This window comes from Octopus sinensis, linkage group LG30 (genome assembly GCF_006345805.1).
Source record: "Octopus sinensis linkage group LG30, ASM634580v1, whole genome shotgun sequence".
Lineage (NCBI taxonomy): Eukaryota > Metazoa > Mollusca > Cephalopoda > Octopoda > Octopodidae > Octopus > Octopus sinensis.
The window spans coordinates 1,983,671-2,010,454 of NC_043026.1; the positions used below are offsets into that span (position 1 = coordinate 1,983,671).

General features: G+C 40.3%; 1 protein-coding gene across 1 annotated transcript in view; it reads left to right on the top strand.

Annotated features, from left to right (window-relative positions):
* LOC115226723 (cysteine-rich secretory protein LCCL domain-containing 2-like) overlaps window positions 1-26,784 on the top strand; it is a 60,700-nt gene that overhangs the window by 25,853 nt on the left and 8,063 nt on the right. Inside the window, exons 3-4 of the mRNA XM_029797743.2 lie at window positions 8,253-8,468; window positions 20,080-20,195. Of these exons, the coding sequence (XP_029653603.1) occupies window positions 8,253-8,468; window positions 20,080-20,195 (332 nt within the window). The remainder of the gene's footprint in view (window positions 1-8,252; window positions 8,469-20,079; window positions 20,196-26,784) is intronic.

Sequence of the window (26,784 nt, forward strand, 5' to 3'; positions counted from 1 at the left end):
TTATATAAATAAATCAAATTAAGTTATCCACTACGATCGTTTCTTGTCACTTCTAAGGACATTCATCAGGTGGTTTCAAGACATAAAAATAATCAATATTTTTAAGATATAAATTTGAAATGACTAAAATATATAAATAATATAAAATTATCAATGAAAAAAAATATATATATATATAATCAAGAACTAAAATAACCTCTATAAACGATTGAATATAATGAAACCTAGTATTTAAGTTCTCATATTTGAAGATGAAAAAGCTAAATTCAAAAAACAAAAAGCAAAAAATAAAAAATATATATACACACACGCTCATACACATATATCCATGTATATATATAAACATATCTAAATACATACACAAACTCACACACACATATATATATACATACACATAAACATATAGGCAACGATAAATTTATAAAGTAGCCGTATACTTCTACACATTACTTATTCATACTCCCACACACACACATACAACCCTCATTCATAAACACACTCACTCAGCATGACAACAACACAGAGGAAACACAACATCCAGCAGCCGCAGACACTCAACCACGACCCACAGAAACATTTCATTCTTAGCAAAAAACTACCAAATACCATATACCACATATATGCAACAACCATACATAAATACTTAAACAAACACACACACATATTCCATATACCACATGCATGCAACAAACATACACAAATACGCAAACAAACACACACACACTCACACATTCACACATACACAAACACACAAAAACAACATTTCTACACATAAACAATGCACATATATATATATCAGTTGTAACTTTTAGTACAACGCCAGTAATTTTGGGGTAGGGTGTAAGTCAATTACATGAAACCCAATACTCAACTGGTACTTATTTTATCAACCCTGAAAGGCAAAATTTGAACTCAGAATGCAAAGACGAATGAAATGCCACTAAGCATTATGTCCAGCACTTACGTTAGAAAACAATTTTAGAATGACTTTTTTCTGTCAAAACACTAAAAATAACTGACCAACAAAAAAAAAACAACCAAGATTCAACCAAATGAAAAAATAAACCCAAATACTAAGCGAACAAAGATGAACCATCCCACTTCCACTGCACGTGCACATGCACACATACACACACACACACACGCACGCACACACATGCACACACACATACACACATTCAGATACCCCCCTTTTACATACACACACATATATTCACACAGAGTTGAAACGCTGTTTGATTTATTTTTCCAACGTACAATTTTCATCCTCCCACTACCAAGTATGACATCACCCCATCCTCCCTTATTCGTCTATCACCCCTTCCTTTCTCATTCATAAACGCAAGAGTATTATTATAGTAGATTATCTCAGTAACCATGGGAGCTATGAAAAAATACAAAGCCCAGCAACACCACCGGATCATTCTACACATCTGTGTAATTTTTCATGCAATTCCACCCAGCCGTTTGACCGTGAATCCCAAGACAAGTTTGTTTTACTTTATCTCAAGAAAAAGCACTTAAATTATCAACACAATTTTGCCATTTTATTGGCAGCTTCTTTATGTCACCAGCGAAGAAATGTGGAGAGCAAGAGGTGTCTAATGCCTGGAAAACGTGATAGTCAGTTGGTGCAAGGTCTGGTGAATATGGTGAATGACAGAGTGCTTCCAAGTTCAGTTCCTGTAACCTGAGTAGCATTCTCTGTGCAACATGTGGTCAAGCATTGTCTTGCAAGAGAACTGGCCTGTCTCTATTTGACCAATCTCAGTTGTTTAATTGCAAGTTCACTCATCATTTCATCCAATTAGTTGATGTATACATCCACTGTAATTGACTTACCAGGTTTCGTGAAACTGTAGTGGATGATACCAACGCTGGACCACCAAACAGACACCATTAGCTCTTTTGGTGAATATTTTGTTTTTGAATTGTGTTTTGGCACTTCGTTTCTGTCCAACCACCATACAGAACACTTGCCATTGTTGAAAAGAATCCATATTTCATCACATGTAACAATACGATGCAAAAATGGTTCACTTTTATGTCGTGAGAGCAAAGAACAGCAAGTTTCAAGATGACGTATCATTTGATGCGTGGTCAGTTCATGTGGTACCCACTTGTCCAGCTTCTTCACCTTGCCAAATTGTTTCAAATGGTCCAATACAGTTGGAATTGAAACATCAAATCTTGCTGCTAACTCACGCGTACTTTGAGATGTATTCACTTCCACTACAGTTTCCAGCTCATCATTATCCACCTTGGCCTCAGGTCTCCCACGGGGCTGATTTTTCAGAGTAAAGTCACCAGACCAGAACTTCTTAAACTATCGACGTACAGTGTGCTCATTTGCCACATCTTCACCAAACATCTCATTGATGTTTTGAGCTGTCTGGGATCCATTGATTCCACGATGGAACTCATATTCATAAACAACACAAATTTTTGATAGAAAACTCCCAATAAAATCAGACACCATGAATTGCATTTCAAAAAGTGATTCTCTCTAACTCTTCAATACTGTAAAACAAAGAATAGTCAAGATAAAACTTTAGAGTTAATGACTGTCAAACTTGGTGCAGAAGAAAATCGGACATTTTGTTCTTAACGACCTGATAAATATATATTCTCTTTTACATGTTTCAGTCATTTGACTGCAGCCATGCTGGAGCACTGCCTTTAGTCGAGCAAATCAACCCCAGGACTAATTCTTTGGAAGCCTAGTACTTATTCTATCGGTCTCTTTTGCCGAACCACTAAGTTACGGGGACGTAAACACACCAGCATTGGTTGTCAAATGATGTTGGGGGGGACAAACACAGACACACAAACATATACACACACATACATATATATATACATATATATGAGGGGCTTCTTTCAGTTTCCGTCTACCAAATCCACTCACAAGGCATTGGTCGGCCCAAGGCTATAATAGAAGACACTTGCCCATGGTACCACACAGTGGGACTGAACCCAGAACCATATGGTTGGTAAGCAAGCTACTTACCACACACCAACTCCTGTATATATATATATATATATATATATATATATATATATGTACACACACAGACATTTGTTCTTATGTTAGATGGCAATCCAAAGAATTTAATATTAAACTGGGGAGATGCAAGCTGGCAGAATTGTTAGTAGCATGTTAGACAAAATGCTTAGTGCCATTTTGTCAGTCATTACGTTCTGAGTTCAACTTCTGCAGAGGGTGACTTTGCCTTTCATCCTTTCAAGATCGATAAAATAAGTATCAGTTGACCAGTGGGGGTCAATATAATCAATTTACTCTGAAAATGACAGGCCTTGAGCCAAAATTTGGAGCCAATTTACAACATAATACTTTTTGTAGAATATGTATTTTTTCAGACAATGGATGATAGTACCTTCGAAGTTTTAATCTGCAAGAGATCTTTCATCAGGCTGTTCCACGAAGGTTAGCAGGCCAAAATATAGAAATCGCTGTCACCCACCTCCTTGTGTGTGTGTGTATGTGTGTGTGTGTGTGTGTGTGTATAAAAATATACATAATATACCATATATGTATCTATATATATGTATATATATGATAAAGACCTCCTTTCAGTATGAATGACCAAGGGATTGTACCTAGAAAGTTCACCTCTGAGGCACAAGACCAGGCAAGGTTGTTTACAGAAGACCAGTTGTTGTCCATGCATGCCAGCCACTCCTCTCAACACCACAGGGAATAGCAAAGGGGCCAATGTATCTTGGCACCACTAACGTCTCAACTCATTTCTACAGCTGAGTCATACTGGAGCAAAGTGAAATAGTGAAGATGCATGGCTCAGTGGCTAGAGCTTTGGGCTCACAATCATCAGGTAGTGAGTTCGATTCTCAGACCAGGCTGTCTGTTGTGTTCTTGAGCAAGATACAGTATATATAATATATACATGTGTGGAGGGTGCATGCATATGTATGTATGCATTTATGTGTGTGTGTATATATATATTGTGCAGGTGGCACGTAAAAAGCACCCACTACACTCGCGGAGTGGTTGGCATTAGGAAGGGCATCCAGCTGTAGAAACTCTGCCAGATCAGACTGGAGCCTGGTGCAGCCCCTGGCTTCCCAGACCCCAGTCGAACCATCCAACCCGTGCTAGCGCGGAAAACGGACGTTAAATGATGATGATGATGATGATATATATATGTATATATAAGGCTATGTGAGTTCTATGGAAGAACTGTTATTAAGCTCCTGGTTCAATGATAGCATGAATGAGGAGTCCAAGGCAGGTGGTGTGTGAATGTGTATATGCTAGATAAAATAAGATAACAAGGCCAAGGCAATTTGATATTCTTAGGACATTTATAAATAAAAGGTGGTCTTAACAGCTGTTTCAGAGAAGTAAATGATAAGCCACCATCAGAGATGAGTTAAAAGAGCTTCAACAGAAGGAATTAGTAGAGTCCATTTTTTTAGAAGTTATTGTGGAGAAGGAGAGATATACAAGAAATTGGTTAAAATACAAAAAGTATAAAAGGAAAACAAGAAAATAAAAATACATTTTGGATGTTGAAGTTACTGTTCCGTTATCCAAGAAATCTGTTCTTTAGTTCTTTTCTTTGTTTCGGTCATTTGACTGTGACCATGCTGGAGCACCGCCTTTAGTCGAACAAGTTCACACCAGGACTTATTCTTTGTAAGTCTAGTATTTATTCCATTGGTATCTTTTACTGAACCGCTAAGTGACGGGGACGTAAATACACCAACATCAGTTGTCAAACGATGGTGGGAGGACAAACACAGATACACAAATACACACACACACGTGTGTATATATATATATGACAGACTTCTTTCAGTTTCCGTCTACCAAATCCACTCACAAGTCTCTGGTTGGCCCGAGGCTGTAGTAGAAGACACTTGCTCAAGGTATCATGCAGTGGGACTGAACCCGGAACTATGTGGTTGGGAAGTAAGCTTTTTACCACACACCCACTCCTGTTGTGTAGAATATATATATATATATATTATATATATATATCATCATCATCATCATCATCATCATCATCATCATCATCATCATCATCGTTTAACGTCCGTTCTCCATGCTAGCATGGGTTGGACGTTTTATATATATATATATATATATATATATATATATATATATATATACAAGGATACAATTGATATTTAAATGCCGATCTTTTCAGGTGGCCAGCATAGGGATAAAAACCTTCAAAGGTAATAATTATTATTAAAATTATAATTTAGGGTATCTAAGAGATACCACTACGCTGGAAATAGTAGCCAAAACTTGACTCTAAAACCACATTAAATGTTCATACCGCACCAGGAGAGAAGACAAAGAGACAAAATAAACTAGCAAAAAATTACTGGATGAAGGCAGAACATTTCTTATGCAGAGCCAGAAATCTGGGATCTGGAATTATCCAGTAATTATTTTGCTTGTTTATTTTGTCTCTTTGTCTTCTCTCCTGGTGCGGTATGAACATTTAATGTGGTTTTAGAGTCAAGTTTTGGCTGCTATTTCCAGCGTGGTGGTATCTCTTAAATACCCTAAATTTTAATTTTATATATATATATGTATATGTGTGTGTATGTGTGTGTGTGTGCGTGCGTGCATGTGTGTGCATGTGTGTATGTGTGTGTGTGTGTGTGTGTTTTCTTCAACGCTCTAATTGCTGACAGTAGACTTGAGCATTGATCGTTGCATTTGGTGGTAACAATTCAAAGTGAATTACTCCTTTGCAATCCCACCAAATTGAGAGAAGAACCTTTTCCTCATGAAGTTCCCTTCTCAGTTATCTTTGAGTTTTTTTCCCTTTTACCAAGCCACTGTTTACAACGTTTAACATTTCAATAGAAGATCCGTTTTGCGTCACCAGTCACAAGTCTATCGAAAAAGGGTGAAATGAGTTCGCGAGAATGGAGAGAAGAGCAGATGTCAACTCGGGATTTGTGGTTGTTTTCAGACAATTCATGAGGCACTCATTTTCCAAGTTTAGGAACCTTTCCAAGTTGTTGAAGATGACAATATGTATGATTTGAACTAAGCTTTATTGCCAATTCTTCAACTGATAATGCAGGGTTTTCTTCAAGTAATGCCTCAAGGAGCTCATCATCAAACTCAACTGGATGTCTGTCCGATCTTCATCTTCAAGGCTGAAATCTCGACTTAAGAATTTTGCAAGTTCTTTCATTCAAGCATTCTTTCCCATAAACTGAGTGTATGTTTCAAGTTACTTTGGCTGCAGAGTTTCCTTTTTTGTACTCATAAAGCATTATGTGCCTTAAATGCTCTTTGGATACTTCCATGTTAGAAAGGGTTTTAATCAAAGAAATTTTAATTCTATTATTCTGTAAAATAATATTTAATTACATTATTTACATTCAATAGATATTTGTCCTCATTTTGTTTGTTGTTAACACGTGGCTGATATACCCTCCAGCCTTCTTCAGGTGTCTTGGAGAAATTTTGAACCTGGGTTCTCATTCCAAAGGTATTTTTCGATGACGTTGTTATTATTATCATTATTGTTCAGGTCACTGCTTGGAATCAAACTCAGAATCTGCGGTCTTAACCACTATGCCATATGCCCATGGGCAATTATGGAGTGGATTTTAGAGTTTATAAACCTAATATTTTTCTATCCCCCTTAATACCGGTTCCCATATGCTGTTCATATCTGCACTCGGTCTAGTTAGGAGGTTGTGACCTAACATATGTGCTGCTTCTTTTAGTTTTCGTATTTTCCAGTGGTGTTCCCTGTCTATTATTTTAACTTCATCCCACAGAGGGAGGTGGTCTCCATTTTTCCATACATGATCATCAATACCCGATTCATCAATATCTCCTCATGTCACAGCTTTGCAATGTTCATCTACCCTTATTTTGAGGGGGCAGCATGTTTCGCCTTTGTATAACCTACCACAACTACATGGGATGGAGTACACGCAGTCTTTGGTCATATTCTCTTCTTTTGGTGGTTTTACTGGAAGGAGATATTTGCCAAGTGTTGTATTACTCTTGAATACTGTCCTGATGTCATATGTGCCACATATCTTTTGTATCTTGTCGGAGAGGCCTTTCACATAGGGTAGACAGACTGTGGACCGTTCGTTGGCCTCATCCTCTCTTTTCTTCATAATTGGAGTGGATAGTATGTTTTGGGGGGTAGTTGTTGCTTAACAGACTGTTATTGTGCTTGATCATTTCTTCATGGTGTGTATCACGATCGCTACTTGTATTCTTTGCTCGATGTTTTAGGCACTGAGCAATCCCTTTCTCTACAGTGTATGGATGGTGGGAACTGAAGTTGAGGCATCGTCCAGTGAAGGTCGGATTGCGGTATACGGATGTCCTGAATCCATACTTGGTTCATGTTATTTATACATCCAGGAATGCCAGCTGATTGTCTTTTTCCTTTTCCATTGTGAACTGTATGGATGGCTTTATTGAGTTCACATGATCTAACAGCACTTGGACATCTTCCTGGTGGGGCCAGAGTATAAAGGTGTCATCAACATATCATAGCCATACCTTAGGAATGAGAACCCTGGTCTGAAATTTCCCCAAGACACCTGATGAAGGCTGGAAGGTATATCGGCTGAAACGTTGTGTTAACAACAAACAAGATGAGGACAAATATCCACCAAATGTCAATAATGTAAATAATGTACATAATTCCGCATCTCTTAAATGTAGAACTGTAATATTTAATTAGTTTAAATGTGCACAAATGCATAAAAATAATTTTTAATTCCATTAGACATTCTAAAATACTATTAGGGATTAAGGGTTTAACATGATCAAATGACCGGAAGAAATAGGCTATATATATATACATATATATATAGCCTATTTCTTCCGGTCATTTGATCATGTTAAACCATTAATCCCTACATATGTTTTCTCTCTCCATTTTTTTTTTGGTCCCTCTCCTTTTTCTTTTCTTCTCAGTCCTTTCTGTCAAAGAGCTGAGGCTCAAAACATCAAAGACCTTTCCATTTTCTCCCGAGTGTTAAACTAATACAATTGCCTATTGTTCCCTCACCTGGCTTCATCTTTTGTTTTTTGTAAATTCAGATCATATCTATCTATCTATGTATATATATATATATATATATATATATATATATATATATATATATATATATATATATATATTATATATATATATATATTATATATATATATATATATGTATATATATATGTATATATACATATTCTATCCTATCTTTGTACAGAGTTGGAGTGTTCAGTTAGCAAAAGAAGCTGACCAATGGGCCCATAAATGTGTGTTTGAACATGCAATGACAGCCCGTGGTCAGAATCTTGGTCTTATCAGTGATCCAGGTTCGGTGAAGTACAACATTGGGCGCATGATGCAACTCTGGGTTGAGGAAAAGAAGGAATATAATCCGAGGAAGAAAGGTTGCAACAGCAGCTGTCATTATACTCAGGTAAGAGCTATAACTTTATAATTTTAGCAGAAGACAGAAAATTGGTGGTGGGGAATGGGTTGGTCAATAACATCGACCCCAGTATTTGACTGGTACTTAATTTATCAATAACCCCTCCACCAACAAAAGATGAAAAGTAAAGTTGACCGTCACGAAATTTGGATTCAGAATGTAATGCCAAGCGAGATGCCGGCAAACATTTTTTTCTGGTGTGCTAACAATTCTGCAAGCTCACCACCTTAAATAATAATAAGAAGGCTCAGCAAGGGTGACCTAAAAAAGGAGACTGAAAGCCTAATCATCGCTGCCCAGGATCAGGCATTGAATACCAACAGAGTGGACAGGGATATATACCACAGAAGTGCAACGAACCTCTGCAGAATGTGTGGGAAGAAGGTTGAAAGTGTGACTCGCACTGTTAGTGCTTGTGAAAGTCTTGCACAGAAAGAGTACAAGCACAGACACGACAAGGTAGCCCCAAACCTCCACTGGCTACTATTCTAGAAGTATAGATATGAGATAATGGGTGCTTGGTACCAGCATGCATTGGAAAAGGCAATGGATGAAAAGAGGAAGGCAAAAATCCTCTGTGACTTTGTCTTCCAGGTGTTAGAGCATCGAAGGCCGCATATGGTAACCTTTACGTGGGACAAACAAGAGGGCCTGATAATCGATGTGGCAGTGCCAGAAGATCAATATATTATCATGCAAAGAACAGAAACTATTGATAAATATGGAGACTTGAGAATTGAGATTGCCAAGACGTGGCAGCTGCGAGAGTCAAACATAAAGGTTGTCCCTCTTGTCATCGGAGTGGAGGGTTCAATACCACCAAACTTGAAGAAACATCTGGGAACTTAGGAAATACCGTACGATCTAGATGTTTAGCAAAAATCAGCATTACTTGGATCCGCATGCATATTGCATGAAGTAGTGTCTGTGTGAGGTCCTTGTTGTGAGTTGACAGACAGTACAAACCCCCGATAGACACAATATCTTCAAACAACTACGTCAGAGTATTGGATTCTATGCAACATCATAACTAATAATTATAATGATAATAATCATCCTTTCTACTCAAGGTAGAAGGTCTGAAATTTGGTGGGAGAGGACGAGTCGATTACATCAACCCCAGTATTTCACTGGTATTTAATTTATCAATTTATTAAGGCAGCGAGCCAGCAGAAACGTTAGCACGCCGGGCGAAATGCTTAGCAGTATTTCGTCTGCTGTTACGTTCTGAGTTCAAATTCCGTTGAGGTCGACTTTGCCTTTCATCCTTTCATGGTCGATTAAATAAGTACCAGTTATGCACTGGGGTCGATGTAATCGACTTAATCTGTTTGTCTGTCCTTGTTTGTCCCCTCTGTGTTTATCCCCTTGTGGGTAGTAAAGAAGCAGGTATTTAATTTATCAAATCCGAAAGGATGAAAGGCTAAGTTGACCTCAGCAGAATTTGAACTCAGAATGTAGTGATGGACGAAATGCCACTCAGTTTTTTACCGAGCATGCTAACAATTCTGCCAGCTCACCACTTAGTATGAAATCACCATGTTTCACACGTATGGTTGTGAGGCATGTGCTCAGTGTATCTTTATCAGACGGGTAGTCCTGATGGATCGACTGGATTTTGTATATTTATAACCCAGTGTCACTTTAGTGACAAGCACTGCTCTCTCACTCAATAATAATAATAAAAGTTGTAATGGAGTGTTATTTTAGAAGCCTGTGAACAAAAATGGTGCCAGTTAGAGGGTATAAACCAAGGGTTCTACAAGTGGGGAAGGAGACAGGACTCTTTGAATCCATTGAACAAAGGATTCATGGGTAGGCAAGAGCAATGCACAAAAATGGATCGTTATCTGAAATGGAGATTAAAATGATGAAGAGGAAGTCAAGCCGTGGGGGTGTGGAGGGTGTTCAGGATGTAAATAAGGGTGTGGAGGGTGGAGGGTGTTCAGGATGCTGGAGATTGAAATGAAAAATGGTGGAATCCAACAAAAAGTGGGGAAATTGAATATTTGAAAGGATGTGGGAAGTGACATCGGTGAACTGAAGAACATATCAGGAAAAGATAGAGAGATAATTACTGGTATATCAAAGATCTCTAATTCAGCGACTCATGGGAGATTTGATCTGAAATGAATGAAAAGCGCAGAGAAATGGTATGATTACCAAGTGGAAAGTGTTGCTGAGGACAAACAATATAAGATCTTGCGGGACATGACCATCAAGTGTGACGATTTCATTCTGATTAAAAAACCTGACATTGTTATCACAGAAAAGATGAACCAAGCCATTATTGAGGATATTGCTTCACTGTGGGACCCCAGGGTGAATGAGAAGGGAAAGCGAGAAATTGAAGAAGAATCAGGAGATGAAGAAGGAAACTGCTTTTATGAAATAGATGGCATTTGTTTTGATGTAAAGAAAAGCAGTTAAGTGCACCCAATATATGATTTACACTAACAAGCACACACACACACACTCACAAGCACACACACACACACTCACAAGCACACAACACACAAGCCCCACACACAACAGCACACACAACCACACCCACACACCACACACACACAAGCACACCACACACACTCACAAGCAACACACACAACACTCACAAGCACACACACACAAGCACACCCCCACACAAGCACACACCACCCACACTCAACAAGCACCACACACACACACTCACAAGCACCACACACACAAGCACACATACACAAGCACACACCACACACACACACAAGCACACACACACAAGCACACAGACAACACTCACAAGACACACACACACACTCACAAGCACACACACACAAGCACACACACACAAGCACACACCACACACACTCACAAGCACCCACACAACCACACTCACAACACACACACACAAGCACACCAAACACAAGCACACACACACCACACACACAAGCACACACCACACACACTCACAAGCACACACACACAAGCACACACACACAAGCAACACACACACACTCACAAGCACACACACACACACACCAAGCAAACACACACGCAACACACACACAAGCACACACACACACACTCACAAGCACACACACACACACTCACAAGCACACACACACAAGCACACACACACAAGCACACACACACACACACACAAGCACACACACACAAGCACACACACACAAGCACACACACACACACACACACAAGCACACACACACACACTCACAAGCACACACACACACACTCACAAGCACACACACACAACAAGCACACACACACACACACAAGCACACACACACACACACTCACAAGCACACACACACAAGCACACACACACACACACACAAGCACACACACACACACTCACAAGCACACACACACAAGCACACACACACGAGCACACACACACAAGCACACACACACACACTCACAAGCACACACACACAAGCACACACACACACACTCACAAGCACACACACACAAGCACACACCACACAAGCACACACACACAAGCACACACACACACACTCACAAGCACACACACACACACACACACACAACAAGCACACACACAAGCACACACACACAAGCACACACACACACACTCACAAGCACACACACACAAGCACACACACACACACAACACAAGCACACACACACAAGCACACACACACACACTCACAAGCACACACACACAAGCACACACACACACACTCACAAGCACACACACACACACTCACAAGCACACACACACACACTCACAAGCACACACACACACACACACAAGCACACACACACACACTCACAAGCACACACACACAAGCACACACACACAAGCACACACACACACAGCACACACACACAAGCACACACACACACAGCACACCACACAAGCACACACACACAAGCACACACACACACACACTCACAAGCACACACAAGCACACACTCACAAGCACACACACACACACTCACAAGCACACACACACACACACACAAGCACACACACACAAGCACACACACACACACACACTCACAAGCACACACACACACACTCACAAGCACACACACACACACACACAAGCACACACACACAAGCACACACACACAAGCACACACACACACACTCACAAGCACACACAAGCACACACTCACAAGCACACACACACACACTCACAAGCACACACACACACAACACAAGCACACACACACACACAACACACACACACAGCACACACACACACACTCACAAGCACACACAGCACACACTCACCAGCACACACACACACCTCACAAGCCACACACACACACACAAGCACACAACACAAGCACACAACACACAGCACACACACACACACTCACAAGCACACACACACAAGCACATCCCACACACACACACACAAGAAAACACACACAAGCACACACACACACACACACAAGCACACACTCACAAGCACACACACACACACTCACAAGCACACACACACAAGCACACACACACACACTCACAAGCACACACAAGCACACACTCACAAGCACACACACACACACACAAGCACACACACACAAGCACACACACACACACTCACAAGCACACACAAGCACACACTCACAAGCACACACACACACACTCACCAGCACACACACACAAGCACACACAACACACTCAAGCACACACACCAAGCACACACACACACACACACAAGCACACACACCACACACACACAAGCACACACTCACAAGCACACACACACACACTCACAAGACACACACACAAGCACACACCACACACACATCACAAGCACACACAAAGACACACATCACAAGCACACACAACACCACACACAAGCACACACACAAGCACACACACACACACTCATCACAAGCACACACAAGCACACCACTCACAAGACACACACACACACACACAAGCACACACCAACAAGCACACACACACACACTCACAAGCCACACACACCACAAGCACACACACACACACAAGCACACACACACACAAGCACACACAACAAGCACACCACACACACACTCACAAGCACACACACACAAGCACACACACACACACTCACAAGCACCACACACCACACAAACACAAGCACACACTCACAAGCACCACACACGCAAGCACACACACACACAACTCACCAAGCACACACTCACAAGCACACACACACAAGCACACACACACACACTCACACAGCACACACAAGCACACACTCACAAGCACACACACACACACTCACAAGCACACACACACACAAGCACCACACACACACACTCACAAGCACACACACACAAGCACACACACACACACAAAGCACACACACACACACACACAAGCACACACACCACAAGCACCACACACACACAATCACAAGCACACACACACAAGCACAACACACACACACAAGCACACACACACAGCCACACACACACACACTCACAAGCACACCACACACAAAGCACACACACACAAGCAAACACCAACACACTCACAAGCACACACACACAAGCACACACAACACACCAACAAACAACAAGCACACCACACACAAAACACAAAACACACACAAAGCACACACACACAAGCACACACACACACACACTCACAAGCACACACTCACAAGCACACACACACAAGCACACACACACACACTCACAAGCACACACACACAAGCACACACACACACACACACACAAGCACACACTCACAAGCCACACACACAAGCACAACCCACACACTCACAAGCACACACACACAAGCACACACACAACACACACAACACACACACCCCACACAAGCACACAACACACACTCACAAGCAACACACACAAGCACACACACACACACTCACAAGCACACACACACAAGCACACACACACACAACGCACACCAACACACACACAGCACAAGCACACCACCACAAGCACACACACACACACTCACAAGCCACACACACCAGCCACCCACACACTCACAAGCACACACACACAAGCACACACACACACAACTCACAAGCACACACAAGACACACCACACAAGCACACACACACACACTCACCCCAAGCACACCACACACACTCACAAGCACACACACACACATCACAAGCACACACACACAAGCACACACACCACACACACACAAGCACACACACACACACTCACAAGCACACACACCACACACAAGCACACACACACAACACTCACAAGCAACACACACACACACTCACAAGCACCACACACACACACCACAAGCACACACTCACAAGCACACACACACACACTCACAAGCACCACACACACACTCACAAGCAACACACACACACAACACACAACACACACTCACAAGCACAACACCCAATCACACCAACACACTCACAAGCACACACACACAAGCACACCACACACACACACAAGCACACACCACACACAACTCACAAGCACACACACACACCTCACAGCACACCACACCACACACTCACAAGCACACACAACCACACACACAAGCACACCACACACAGCACACACACACACACTCACAAGACAAACACACACACCACACTCACAAGCACACACACACACACTCACAAGCACACACACACTCACAAGCACACACACACACAAGCACACACACACACATCACAAGCACACACACACACACTCACAAGCACACACACACAAGCACACACAACACACACACAAGCACCCCCACACCACTCACAAGCACACACACACACACTCACAAGCACACACACACCACACTCACAAGCACCACACACACTCACAAGCACACACACACAAGCACACACACACACATCACAAGCCACACACACACACACTCACAAGCACCAACACAAAGCACACCACACACACACACAAGCACACACACACACACTCACAAGCACACACACCACACTCACAAGCACACACACACACACTCACAAGCACACCACAACACAAGCACACACACAACACTCACAAGCACACACACACACACTCACAAGCACACAACACACAAGCACACAACACACACCTCCACAGCACACACACACACACTCACAAGCACACACACACACACTCACAAGCACACACACACACACTCACAAGCACACACACACCAGCACACACACACACACACACAAGCACACCCACACACTCAAGCACACACACACCACACTCACAAGCACACACACCACACACACACAAGCACACACTCACAAGCACACACACACACACTCAAGCACACACACACACACTCACAAGCACACACAAGAACAAACACAACAAGCACACACACACACTCACAAGCACACACACACAATCACACACACACACACAAACAAAGCACACACAACACACACTCACAAGAACACAACACACAAGCACACACACACAAGCACACACACACAAGCACACACACACACACACAGCCACACACACACACACTCACAAGCACACACCACACAGCACACACACACAACACACAAGCAACACACAACACACTCACAAGCACACACCCACAAGACACACACACAAGCACACACACACAAGCACACACACACCCACACACACAGCACACAACACAGCACACTCACCAGCACACACACCCAAGCACAACACACACACAGCACAAGCACACACACACAAGCACACACACACACACTCACAAGCACACACACCACAAGCACACACACAACAAACACACAAGCCACCACACACAAGCACACACACACACACCTCACACACACACACTCACAAGCACACACACTCACAGCACACACACACACAGCACCACAAACACACACACACACAAGCACACACACACACACTCACAAGCACACACACACACACTCACAGGCACACACACACACATGCCTACATACATACATACAAACATTTTTGCATTTACGCACAGACGCATGAAATCACATTCTTGACATTATGAAGGTTCTCTTCCTGATAAAGGGGACATTGTCCGCATGGTTTGCAAGATATTTTACAAATTTTTGTACCAGGACATGAACTCTCGAAACAGCCTTAGAAAGTGGACTTCCTTGAACTGTATATATCTCTTTTACTCTTTTACTTGTTTCAGTCATTTGACTGCGGCCATGCTGGAGCACCGCCTTTAGTCGAGCAAATCGACCCCGGGACTTATTCTTTGTAAGCCCAGTACTTATTCTATACAACCCTTTTGCCGAACCGCTAAGTGACGGGGACGTAAACACACCAGCATCGGTTGTCAAGCAATGCTAGGGGGACAAACACACACACATACATATATATATACATATATACGACAGGCTTCTTTCAGTTTCTGTCTACCAAATCCACTCACAAAGCTTTGGTCGGCCCGGGGCTATAGCAGAAGACACTTGCTCAAGATGCCACGCAGTGGGACTGAACCCGGAACCATGTGGTTGGTTAGCAAGCTACTTACCACATTTTTAATAAAATGCATCGATCTCTATGGATCTTTTAATTGAAACTCTTAACTGCTCTTAATTTTAGTACAAAATATTTTAATCAGTTCTCTTTTTTCACACTTCCTTTCATATGCATCCCACATTGGTTTTATTTACATGTATTTTTATGTATATTTATATTTATATTTTATAAATATTTTTAAAAATATTTATATGTGCCAATATGTATTAATATATGTATGTGCATTTTAAGTTGAATTTATAACTGTATGGGTATGATTCCCTAATTTGAGTTTATAGCTTAATTCTTGTCTTTTGTCTGGGGTTCAACCTGAACAGTTCTATATTTTTCGTGAAAAAGAACAATATATATATATATATCAATCAATATAAGGGTAACAAAAAATTCAAGAAAAATTTTCTGCCACCAGCGGTCAAGTGAGAAAATAGAAATAGTCACAGACTATATGATACATTCAACAAAATATTAAGGAATGACCCTGAGAAGGTCGTTCGACTCACTTGAAAAGAGCAGCTAAAACTCAAAACCGCAAAAAATAGTAATTCTGAAACTAGAGGAAAATAAAAAACATTTATCCCCTTAAACTTTGTACCCTGCAAGGTTTCAACATCTTCAAGCAATCAAATTTAATTAAATTAAATTAAATCCGTTTACGCTTGGCTTCTCTCGTCAGCAAAGTCACCAAAATAGGAGGCAGATATATATACACGAGGCTACACCATCTGAGCCTCGGGTCTATCTATCGTAAATTTTCGAATTCACCGTAATTGCACCATCTACTCCGCAGCAAATATAATTTATATAATTTAAATAAGCGGATTTAATTTAATTTAATTAAATTTGATTGCGTGAAGATGTTGAAACCTTGCAGGGTACAAAGTTTGAAGGGGATAAATGTTTTTTATTTTCCTCTAGTTTCAGAATTACTACTATTTTTTGCGGTTTTGAGTTTTAGCTGCTCTTTTCAAGTGAGTCGAACGACCTTCTCAGGGTCATTCCTTAATATTTTGTTGTATATATATATATATATATATATATATATAAATACGAGGGGCGTTCAATAAGTAATGCCCCTGACCCACTTCCCATAGCAGTAGAGCAACGAAACTTGGCACAGTTATTAGTCTTTTTCTACATAGGAACCACCCAGAGTTACGCATTTCTCCCATTGTTTGATGCAGCTCTGGAGACCGTTTTTGTAGAAGACCCCAGCTTGGTCCTCCAACCTCAATGTGACTTCAGAAATCAAGGCTGCATCATCTGGGAAACGCTTTCCTTTCAAAAACAACTTCATGACTGGGAAGAGGTGAAAATCAGAGGGTGCAAGGTCAGGAAAGTAGGGGGATTGGGGAGGAGTTCATAGCCATACGCCTGTGCTTCTGATCTGGCGACACGCGAGTTGTGGACCGGAGCGTTGTCCTGCAGGAGGAGGATGTCTTTGCTGATCTTGCCCCGCCTCTTGATTTTGATAACTTCTCTTAATTTCCTCAAAAGTGAAGCATAATAGGCTCCTGTAATTGTGGTACCCTTTGCCAGGAAATCTGTCATCACTACTCCGTCCTGGTCCCAGAAGACTGTGAGCATGACCTTGCCAGCGGAGGACTGCACCCTTGCCTTCTTTGGAGGGGGTGAGTCACAGTGCTTACGCTGCATTGACTGGGCTTTGGTCTCTGGATCATCGTGATGGACCCAGGTTTCATCCTGTGTAATCAGTCTTTTGAAAAATTTTGACTCATCTTCTTGGTACATCTCCAAATTCACCCTCAAGCACTCGATGCGTTCTTGCTTCTGGAAAGGCGTGAGCAACCTGGGAATCCATCTGGCAGACACCTTTTGCATATGCAAATGGTCATGAATGATAGTTTCCACAGACCTGGTACTAATCTTGACCTCATGGGCTATTTGGCGAATAATTATGCGTCGATCTTCCAAAATGGCAGTCTCAACTTGACAGACAGATGCCTCATCAATGGCAGAAGGGGCGACCAGATCTGGGAGCTGTTTCCACAGAGTTCCGACCATGTTTGAATTCACGATGCCAGCGTTTTACAAGGTCATATGATGGGGCATCATCACCATAAGTTACTTTCATTTCATCAAAAGTCTCCCGTGGTGTGCGTCCTTTCAAATACAAAAACCGGATCACTGCTCGACACCCAACAGGCTCCATTTCACACTTGACTCGGTTCAAACACCTGTAAATCAGAAACCACAATTAATTCAGAGCTGTAATTTGCCATTTACTCTATAGAGATATACATGATTGCACATGCAAAATTTCAGCTAGATCCAACAAATGCAAGTGGGTCAGAGACATTACTTATTGAACGTCCCTCGTATATACACACACACAAAGTACATGCATATATATATATATATATATTGTGTAAAAGATCGTGGGTAAGGCCAAGCAATGCGAAGTAAATGCAAGGTAAATCACAAGAAAACAAATACGTGAATTAATGTTGACTTACAGTGTATCCAATATTTCGGGGTTATGAGTCCATCCTCAAGAAATTGACGAATTGCCGATGTACATGTGTGTGTGCACATTGACAACATTCATCAATTTCTTGAAGATGGACTCATAACCCCGAAATATTGGATACAATGTAAGTCAACATTAATTCACGTATTTGTGTTCTTGTGATTTACCTTGCATTTACTTCGCATTGTTTTGGCCTTACCCACAATCCTTTATACTATATATTCTACACAATGCTTCACAGTAATTATTCCATTATATATATATGTATATACACACACATACATACATGCATATACACACACACATATATATACATACATACACTCGCGGAGTGGTTGGCGTTAGGAAGGGCATCCAGCCGTAGAAACTCTGCCAGATCAGACTGGAGCCTGGAGCAGCCCCTGGTTTCCTAGACCCCAGTCGAACCGTCCAACCCGTGCTAGCGCGGAAAACGGACGTTAAACGATGATGATGATGATGATACATACATACATACATACATGTGTGTGTGTGTGTGCATACATATGTATACATATATATGAATGGATGGATGGATGGTGCTTACACCAGCTGGAGAACTACTATTGCTTATGTTATGTCCTTTTACATACCATAAATTAACTTCCCTATGGCTGTTTTCTCGTTCCGTATCCCTGCAGCTGGTCTGGGCCAAAACAACCCATGTAGGATGCTCCATCCATTTGTGTGACAATTTTGGGACTTCTAAACGTTTTACAAGAAATTACATGTTCTTCGTCTGCTTCTACTCTCCTCGGTAAGTGAAACATTCTTTATCTATCTGTGTCTCAGTTTATCTAGTTGTCCCTGTCTGTCCATCTGTCCATCTATCTATCTATCTATCTGCCTGTCTGTCTGTCTGTCTGTCTCTCTCTCTGTCTCTCTCTCTCTCTCTCTCTCTCTATATATAATATATATATATATATATTATATGCACATATATATATATATATGCACACACACACACACACATATATTAAAATTTTTCGAAAAAAATTTTATCAATGGCCAGCATATTAAAAAATACCTTTAACAGTTAAATTTATAAACAACTTATAAACAAGGGCAAAAGAAAAAAATATATATATATGTGTGTGTGTGTGTGTGAACATATATATATATATATCATATCTATAAAAGGGAGGATGTGTGTGTGTGTGATTGTAATGTATGCACATCCACAAATTAGCACGCATGTCGCTCAAATTTTAGGAGGACATTTGTCAACATCCTATCTGGGTTTTATCAACTTATTTTTTTCCCAAGGCACCCGCGGATAGGGTAAAAATCTATTTTCAACCATTTTCAACCATAGCTTTTAACCATAACAAATATCAGCCATTGCTTTTTGATGGCATCTAACAAAAAAAAAATAAGATAAAGAAAAGTGGAAGAAGGAAGCAGAGAGTTTCACCAGAAAGACAAAGTGAGAGAGGGAGAGAGAGAGAGAGTAAGTTATGACGTTCATAAAAAATAAAATATAAAATGTATTGTTTTTGAAAGACACTATATTTTATAATCATAGTATATATACTTTCGCACACAACAATTGCAATATATTTATTTTAAATCATTTATTAATTTTAAATCGTTCATCTTCTCCCCCCCCCCTCTCTCTCTCACACACATTACTTTGGGTGCGAAAGAGTTTTGTTTTTATTTTACACCAAGTAAAAAGGGGTTTTGTTGACAATTCATTTATTTAACAACAAAGAAACAAAGAGGTGAGTAACAATTTGTCAGTGACTTACACAATATAAATGGGTGCAATTTGCGAGGCTTCCACCACACCCCATTCTGTTTCACGGACCACAAAAAGGGTTTTGAGGCCAGAGTAGTTGATTCCATCCCCCAAAAAGTGTTAATCTACAAATTTAACAACGTTTTTTTCAATTCATTTCTGTTTATGAACATGTATGCGTGCACAAAACATGCAATAGGTGTACGTACGTACGTGTGTGTACGTGTGTTCGTGTCTGTTGCCCATATATATTTATATTATGTTATATATATATATATATAATATATATAATATATATATAATATAACTAATTTCAACGGATTTCGCCCAAATTTGACGTCTATATTACTTAGTTTGGTTTGAAATAAAGAACTTGATTAGCTTAATAATCGTAACTTAATCCCGAGCAAGGCCAGGTTATACTGCTAGTATATATATATATATATATATATATAATATATATATATATAATATATATATATATATATTAGATTTCGAATTACATGATAGGGTTTTATCAAACTACTTCATTCTGTGAGTTTTGTCTTGCAGCTTGCCGCTTCGCAGTCCCTGAACATCTCTTGAGGTTGGTGATTTTGTGTGGCTATTCAAGTTATATTTCTTAGCTCCTATTTCTAGCAATTGCACGTGCTATTTTGCACCCTTATTTATGTTCTTTAATTGCTGAAGCCATCAGGTATTTATAAGGTATTTAATATATCATAATATATTCATTCATTGTTATAATATCTTATTGCACTTATATACACTCACACTTGCACGTGAAGGGTTGCTGAAGAGTTCCTGGCTTTGAGTAAAAGAAAAAACTGGGAAATCAGTTAATTATGGTTTTATTCAACATATTCCTCTCTCAGATTCACACACTTTTTGCATCAATTCTTCAGTTTTTTTGTAAAAGAACTCAGAAGTTTGTGCATCCAAGCAGGCCCTTCATGACACCCTTAAAGCCACCCCACTCATGTATATATACATGGAAGTATGTTTCCCTCCTTGTTTCTTTTATGTTCCTTTCTGTAGAAGAGCATAGGCTCGAAACGTAAAAGACTTTTTCAATTCCCGAGTGTTATACTAATACATCTGTTTGTTTTGTACACCACCTGTCTTCGTCTTTTGTTTTTTATGTAAACTCTCCCTATACATGTAAGTATGTATATACCCAATGTTCTACATCATCTTCTCATCCTTCTTCCACGATCTTTCTGACCCCACCCTTTTTTCTCTCACAGTGACTTTGTTTCTTTACTTTCCTACTCTTTTCTTAGGATATTTTTCTTCATCTACAGATTTTCATCCCAATGATAACTTTTAATTATGATTTTGATTTTAGATTTAATTCTAATATTTCTTATATTCTGCTCAATTTACTTGCAAGTTCTTATGTTTGATATCGTGTGATCACATGACCGACCAGGCTATCAGATGTTGCTACACATCGCTGGTCACAATGCGCTTTGCATTGTTTTAGCCTTCAAATGATGCCACCCTGCTGGTTAAGCGAGCAGGCCAAGAAAAGAAGGAATGAGAGAAAGTTGCGCCGAAAGTGTACAGCAGGGATTGCCACCACCCCCTGTCGGAGCCTCATGGAGCTTTTAGGTGTTTTCGCTCAATAAACACTCACAATGCTCGGTCTGGGAATCGAAACCGCGATCCTACGACCGCGAGTCCGCTGCCCTAACCACTGGACCATTGTGCCTCCACCTTGATATAATCTCTCTTAATCTGTTAATTTTTCACCTGCTTCTACAGCCTATCTTTTATATAAAGTTTTTTGATTCAACTACTGCTTACACAGGGGTTTGATAAAATAATGGAAACACATAGCATCATAGCATCACAATTTTGAAATATCTATAAAACCATCAAAAGCTTGTTTATTTCTATGTTTTTTGCTTAGTATGTTTTGCTAAAATTGCTGTTACTTTTCAGATATCATCAGAAAAAGGTAATTAAAATTCATTAAAATGACAGATCTATCAGACTTTCAAAGAGGTCAAATTGTTGGTGTTTGTATGGCAGGCGCCAGTGTAACGAAAACAGCCTAAATATTTGGTGCATCAAGAAGTACTGTCTCGAAAGTAATGACAGCCTTTGAGAAAGAGGGAAGAACCTCCTCATTGAAACAAAACTCCGGGAAAAAACCAAAACTTTCAGATAGACTCTTATGCGAATAGTTAGAAAGTATCACAAAAGTAGAGCTCCCAAAATTACTGCAGAGCTTAATGACCACCTCGAGAACCCAGTTTTCACAAAAACTGATCGCTGGAATTCACGGGAGGGCTACAATCAGGAAACCACTACTTTCAGAAACAAACGTTGCAAAGCGTTTAGAGTGGAATAAAAACCTATAGAATTGCTCCCTAAAGCAGTGGGAAAATGTTATTTTCTCAGACGAGCCATCCTTTACCCTATTTCTGACCACCAGCCGAGTATACGTGTGGAGACAGCCAAAAGAAGTATTTGACCCAGACTGCCTTCTTCCAACTGTTAAACATGGAGGAGGATCTGTGATGATCTGGTGGGGTGCTATATCTAGGAAATCTGCCGGTCCAGTGGTTTCCCTTCATGGCAGAATTAAGAGTCAAGACTATTTAAGCATTTTATCTGATCAAATTCATTCTATGATTGCAGAACTTTTTTCCAGAAGGAAACGCAATCTTTCAGGATAATAATGCACCAATTCACACAGCTAAAATTATTACTGAATGGCATGAGGAACATTCTAGTGAAGTTGAGCATCTTATCTGGCCACCACAGACCCCAGATCTCAATATTATTGAACATTGTATGGTGCATTTTAGAAAAACACTACAAGAACTGGAGACTGTTTTAGCTGAAGAAGGGACAAAAATTCCTTTGAAACAATACAAACTTTGTACAAGCCCATACCTCATAGAATTCAAGATGTAATTACTGCCAAAGGCGGTCCTACCCCTTATTAAAATAAATTTGTTTGAAATTTAAAAGTGTTTCCATTATTTTGTCCAACCCCTGTATATATATATATATATATATATATAATATATATATATATATATACATACATATATATATATATACATATAATATATATATATTATATATATATATATATAATATATATATATATATATATATATACATATACATATATATATATATATATACATATACATATATATATATATATATACATATACATATATAATATATATATATATAATATATATATATATATATATATATATATATATATATATATATATATACATATACATATATATATATATATATATATATATATATATATATATATATATATATATATATATATTCCCCCTATGTTGAATCCCTATTTACATCACACTGTACACTGCTATTTTAAAAATTGCCGCCCAATTAGCTTTTAATACCTATTCGTAGAATTGACATGCATTAAAGCATGCTCACAACTTATAAAAGAAATTGTGTTACATGTCAGCATTATTACAACTGTCTGAGTAACAAAACTGAGTAACACATTGTGAAGTCTTTTCCTCTTTAATAAAATAATGTAGTATATTACTCTACCTTTGGTATTCAAGTACTATTTCTTGCCTCTTTGTCTTGCACCTCTGTGCTTATTTGTGCGTATGTATGTATATATCCAAACACAGGTAAGCACAAGTACAAAACAAGGTGGAAAAAATAGTACTCAAATACCAAAGGTAGAGTAATATGCTTTTATTAAAGCTGCAAAATTGTTATGAAAACTCAGAGTTTTACATTCTCGTTCGTCAGACAGTTTTAATAACAGTTGTGTTTTCATCGCAACTGTCCAATGAACAAGAACATGAAGCTCTGAGTGACAGTTTTTGTGACAATTTTGCAGCTTTAATAAATAAGTAAATAATTATAAGTCTATATAATGCACTGATCCCACTTTGTGAGTAATTTTCTGGATTGTTACATGATGGTCTTCCATGATTATTCACTGGGCCTTCTCAATCAGCTCATTGTTTCAGTTTGCAGACAGCCTGCCTGAGCATGCCTTGCTCTCTACTGAAGGGCAGCCATATTTGAAGCAGTTGCGTCATTCCTTGATCCGAGTTTTCCCCATCATCACCAAAGGCCTGCTCAATTTTCCTCATGGTTTGAGCTTGTGTTTTGGCAAAACCTGAAGCAAAAATCTCTGCTTGATGCATTCGGTCTTCTTGTGTGAAAATGAAAATCCGAGCATGCCCTACACGTCTGTACCGTAGATGTAACAGCCATAAACTGATGCAGCCTACTGATGCGAAAATGTTCATGCACGTGCAGGAAGGACCTTAGCACCACCATAAAGTCGTTTGGTTTGCCCTACCCTTTTCTCACAGCATCAAGACTTGCATGAGAAGAATATTCCTTAGATTAGTGGAAAAATCACTTCAAGCATTTGTTTAATAGGCACAACCTAAGGCTCTCTGTCAGTTATGCACCCATCATCATCCAGTGTTTTAAATCTGGGTTTTTTACCGGGGACAGCCAGATTTACTTCAATACCATAGCAACCACCCTCACACCATCTCGCCGTCTTGCCTTGTTTTGGGTCTCCTCCCTCCTCAAGTCAATCCTCCCAATCTCCTCCTTCACCTCTTCCCTCCATCTTTTCTTCAGTCTACCTCACTTTCTCAATCCATTTACCTCACACACCCTCCTCAGAACATGCTCCGCATCCCTTCTCAACACAGGCCCATACCACTGAACTCCATTCGCCCTTGCTTCACCCCACACATTTCTCTCACCATTGCTCTCTCCGTCCTCCTCAAAATTGCCTTCTCTCTCTCCCTCAGACACCATTACTCACTCCCATACAGTATTGCAGCTCTCACACAACTCCTATAGACCCTTCCTTTCATCTTCAATGAGAACCTTTTCCCACATAACAACTCTCCACATTCCCTGAACTCCACCCAGCCAAGTCTCACCCTTGCTCCCCATCCACCCAATCTCCCCAATAACAAAACCCTCTCACCGTTTCTACCTCATCCCATAGCATGTCCACTGATTCTGCCAGCTCTCCAGCCCCTTTCTCATATCTCCCACAAACTCTCTTGCTAGTCTTGGGGGTCACCTTCTTCCTTTTCATTGAAAATATATTAGTGAGCACCTTGAAACCTCGAACAGAGACAGGATGTAATTCAGAGGGCGCTAGTGCTGGAGGCTGAGGGGGTGGCCAGCTCTGGCAATCACAACAACAAATCTGCTGACAGCAGCAACAGCAACAACAACAGCAATACCAACAGCTCCAGCAATGTGCCTGTCAGTAGCAACTACAGCAATTGGGAACTGTGACCCCAGGGTCGCATCCAGCAATAGCAGCAGCAATACCATCAGCAGCACCAGTGGCAACAGCAGCAACAGCAACAACACTATTATTGGGCCCAGTTCTGACAGCACCATCGGCCACACTAACAACAGCAACAACAGTGGAGGCGCAATGGCCCAGTGGTTAAAGCAGCGGACTTGCAGTCGGAGGATCGCGGTTTCGATTCCCAGACCGGGCGTTGTGTGTGTTTATTGAGCGAAAACACCCAAAGGTCCACAAGGCTCTGGTAGGGGGTGGTGGCGACCCCTGTTGTACTCTTTG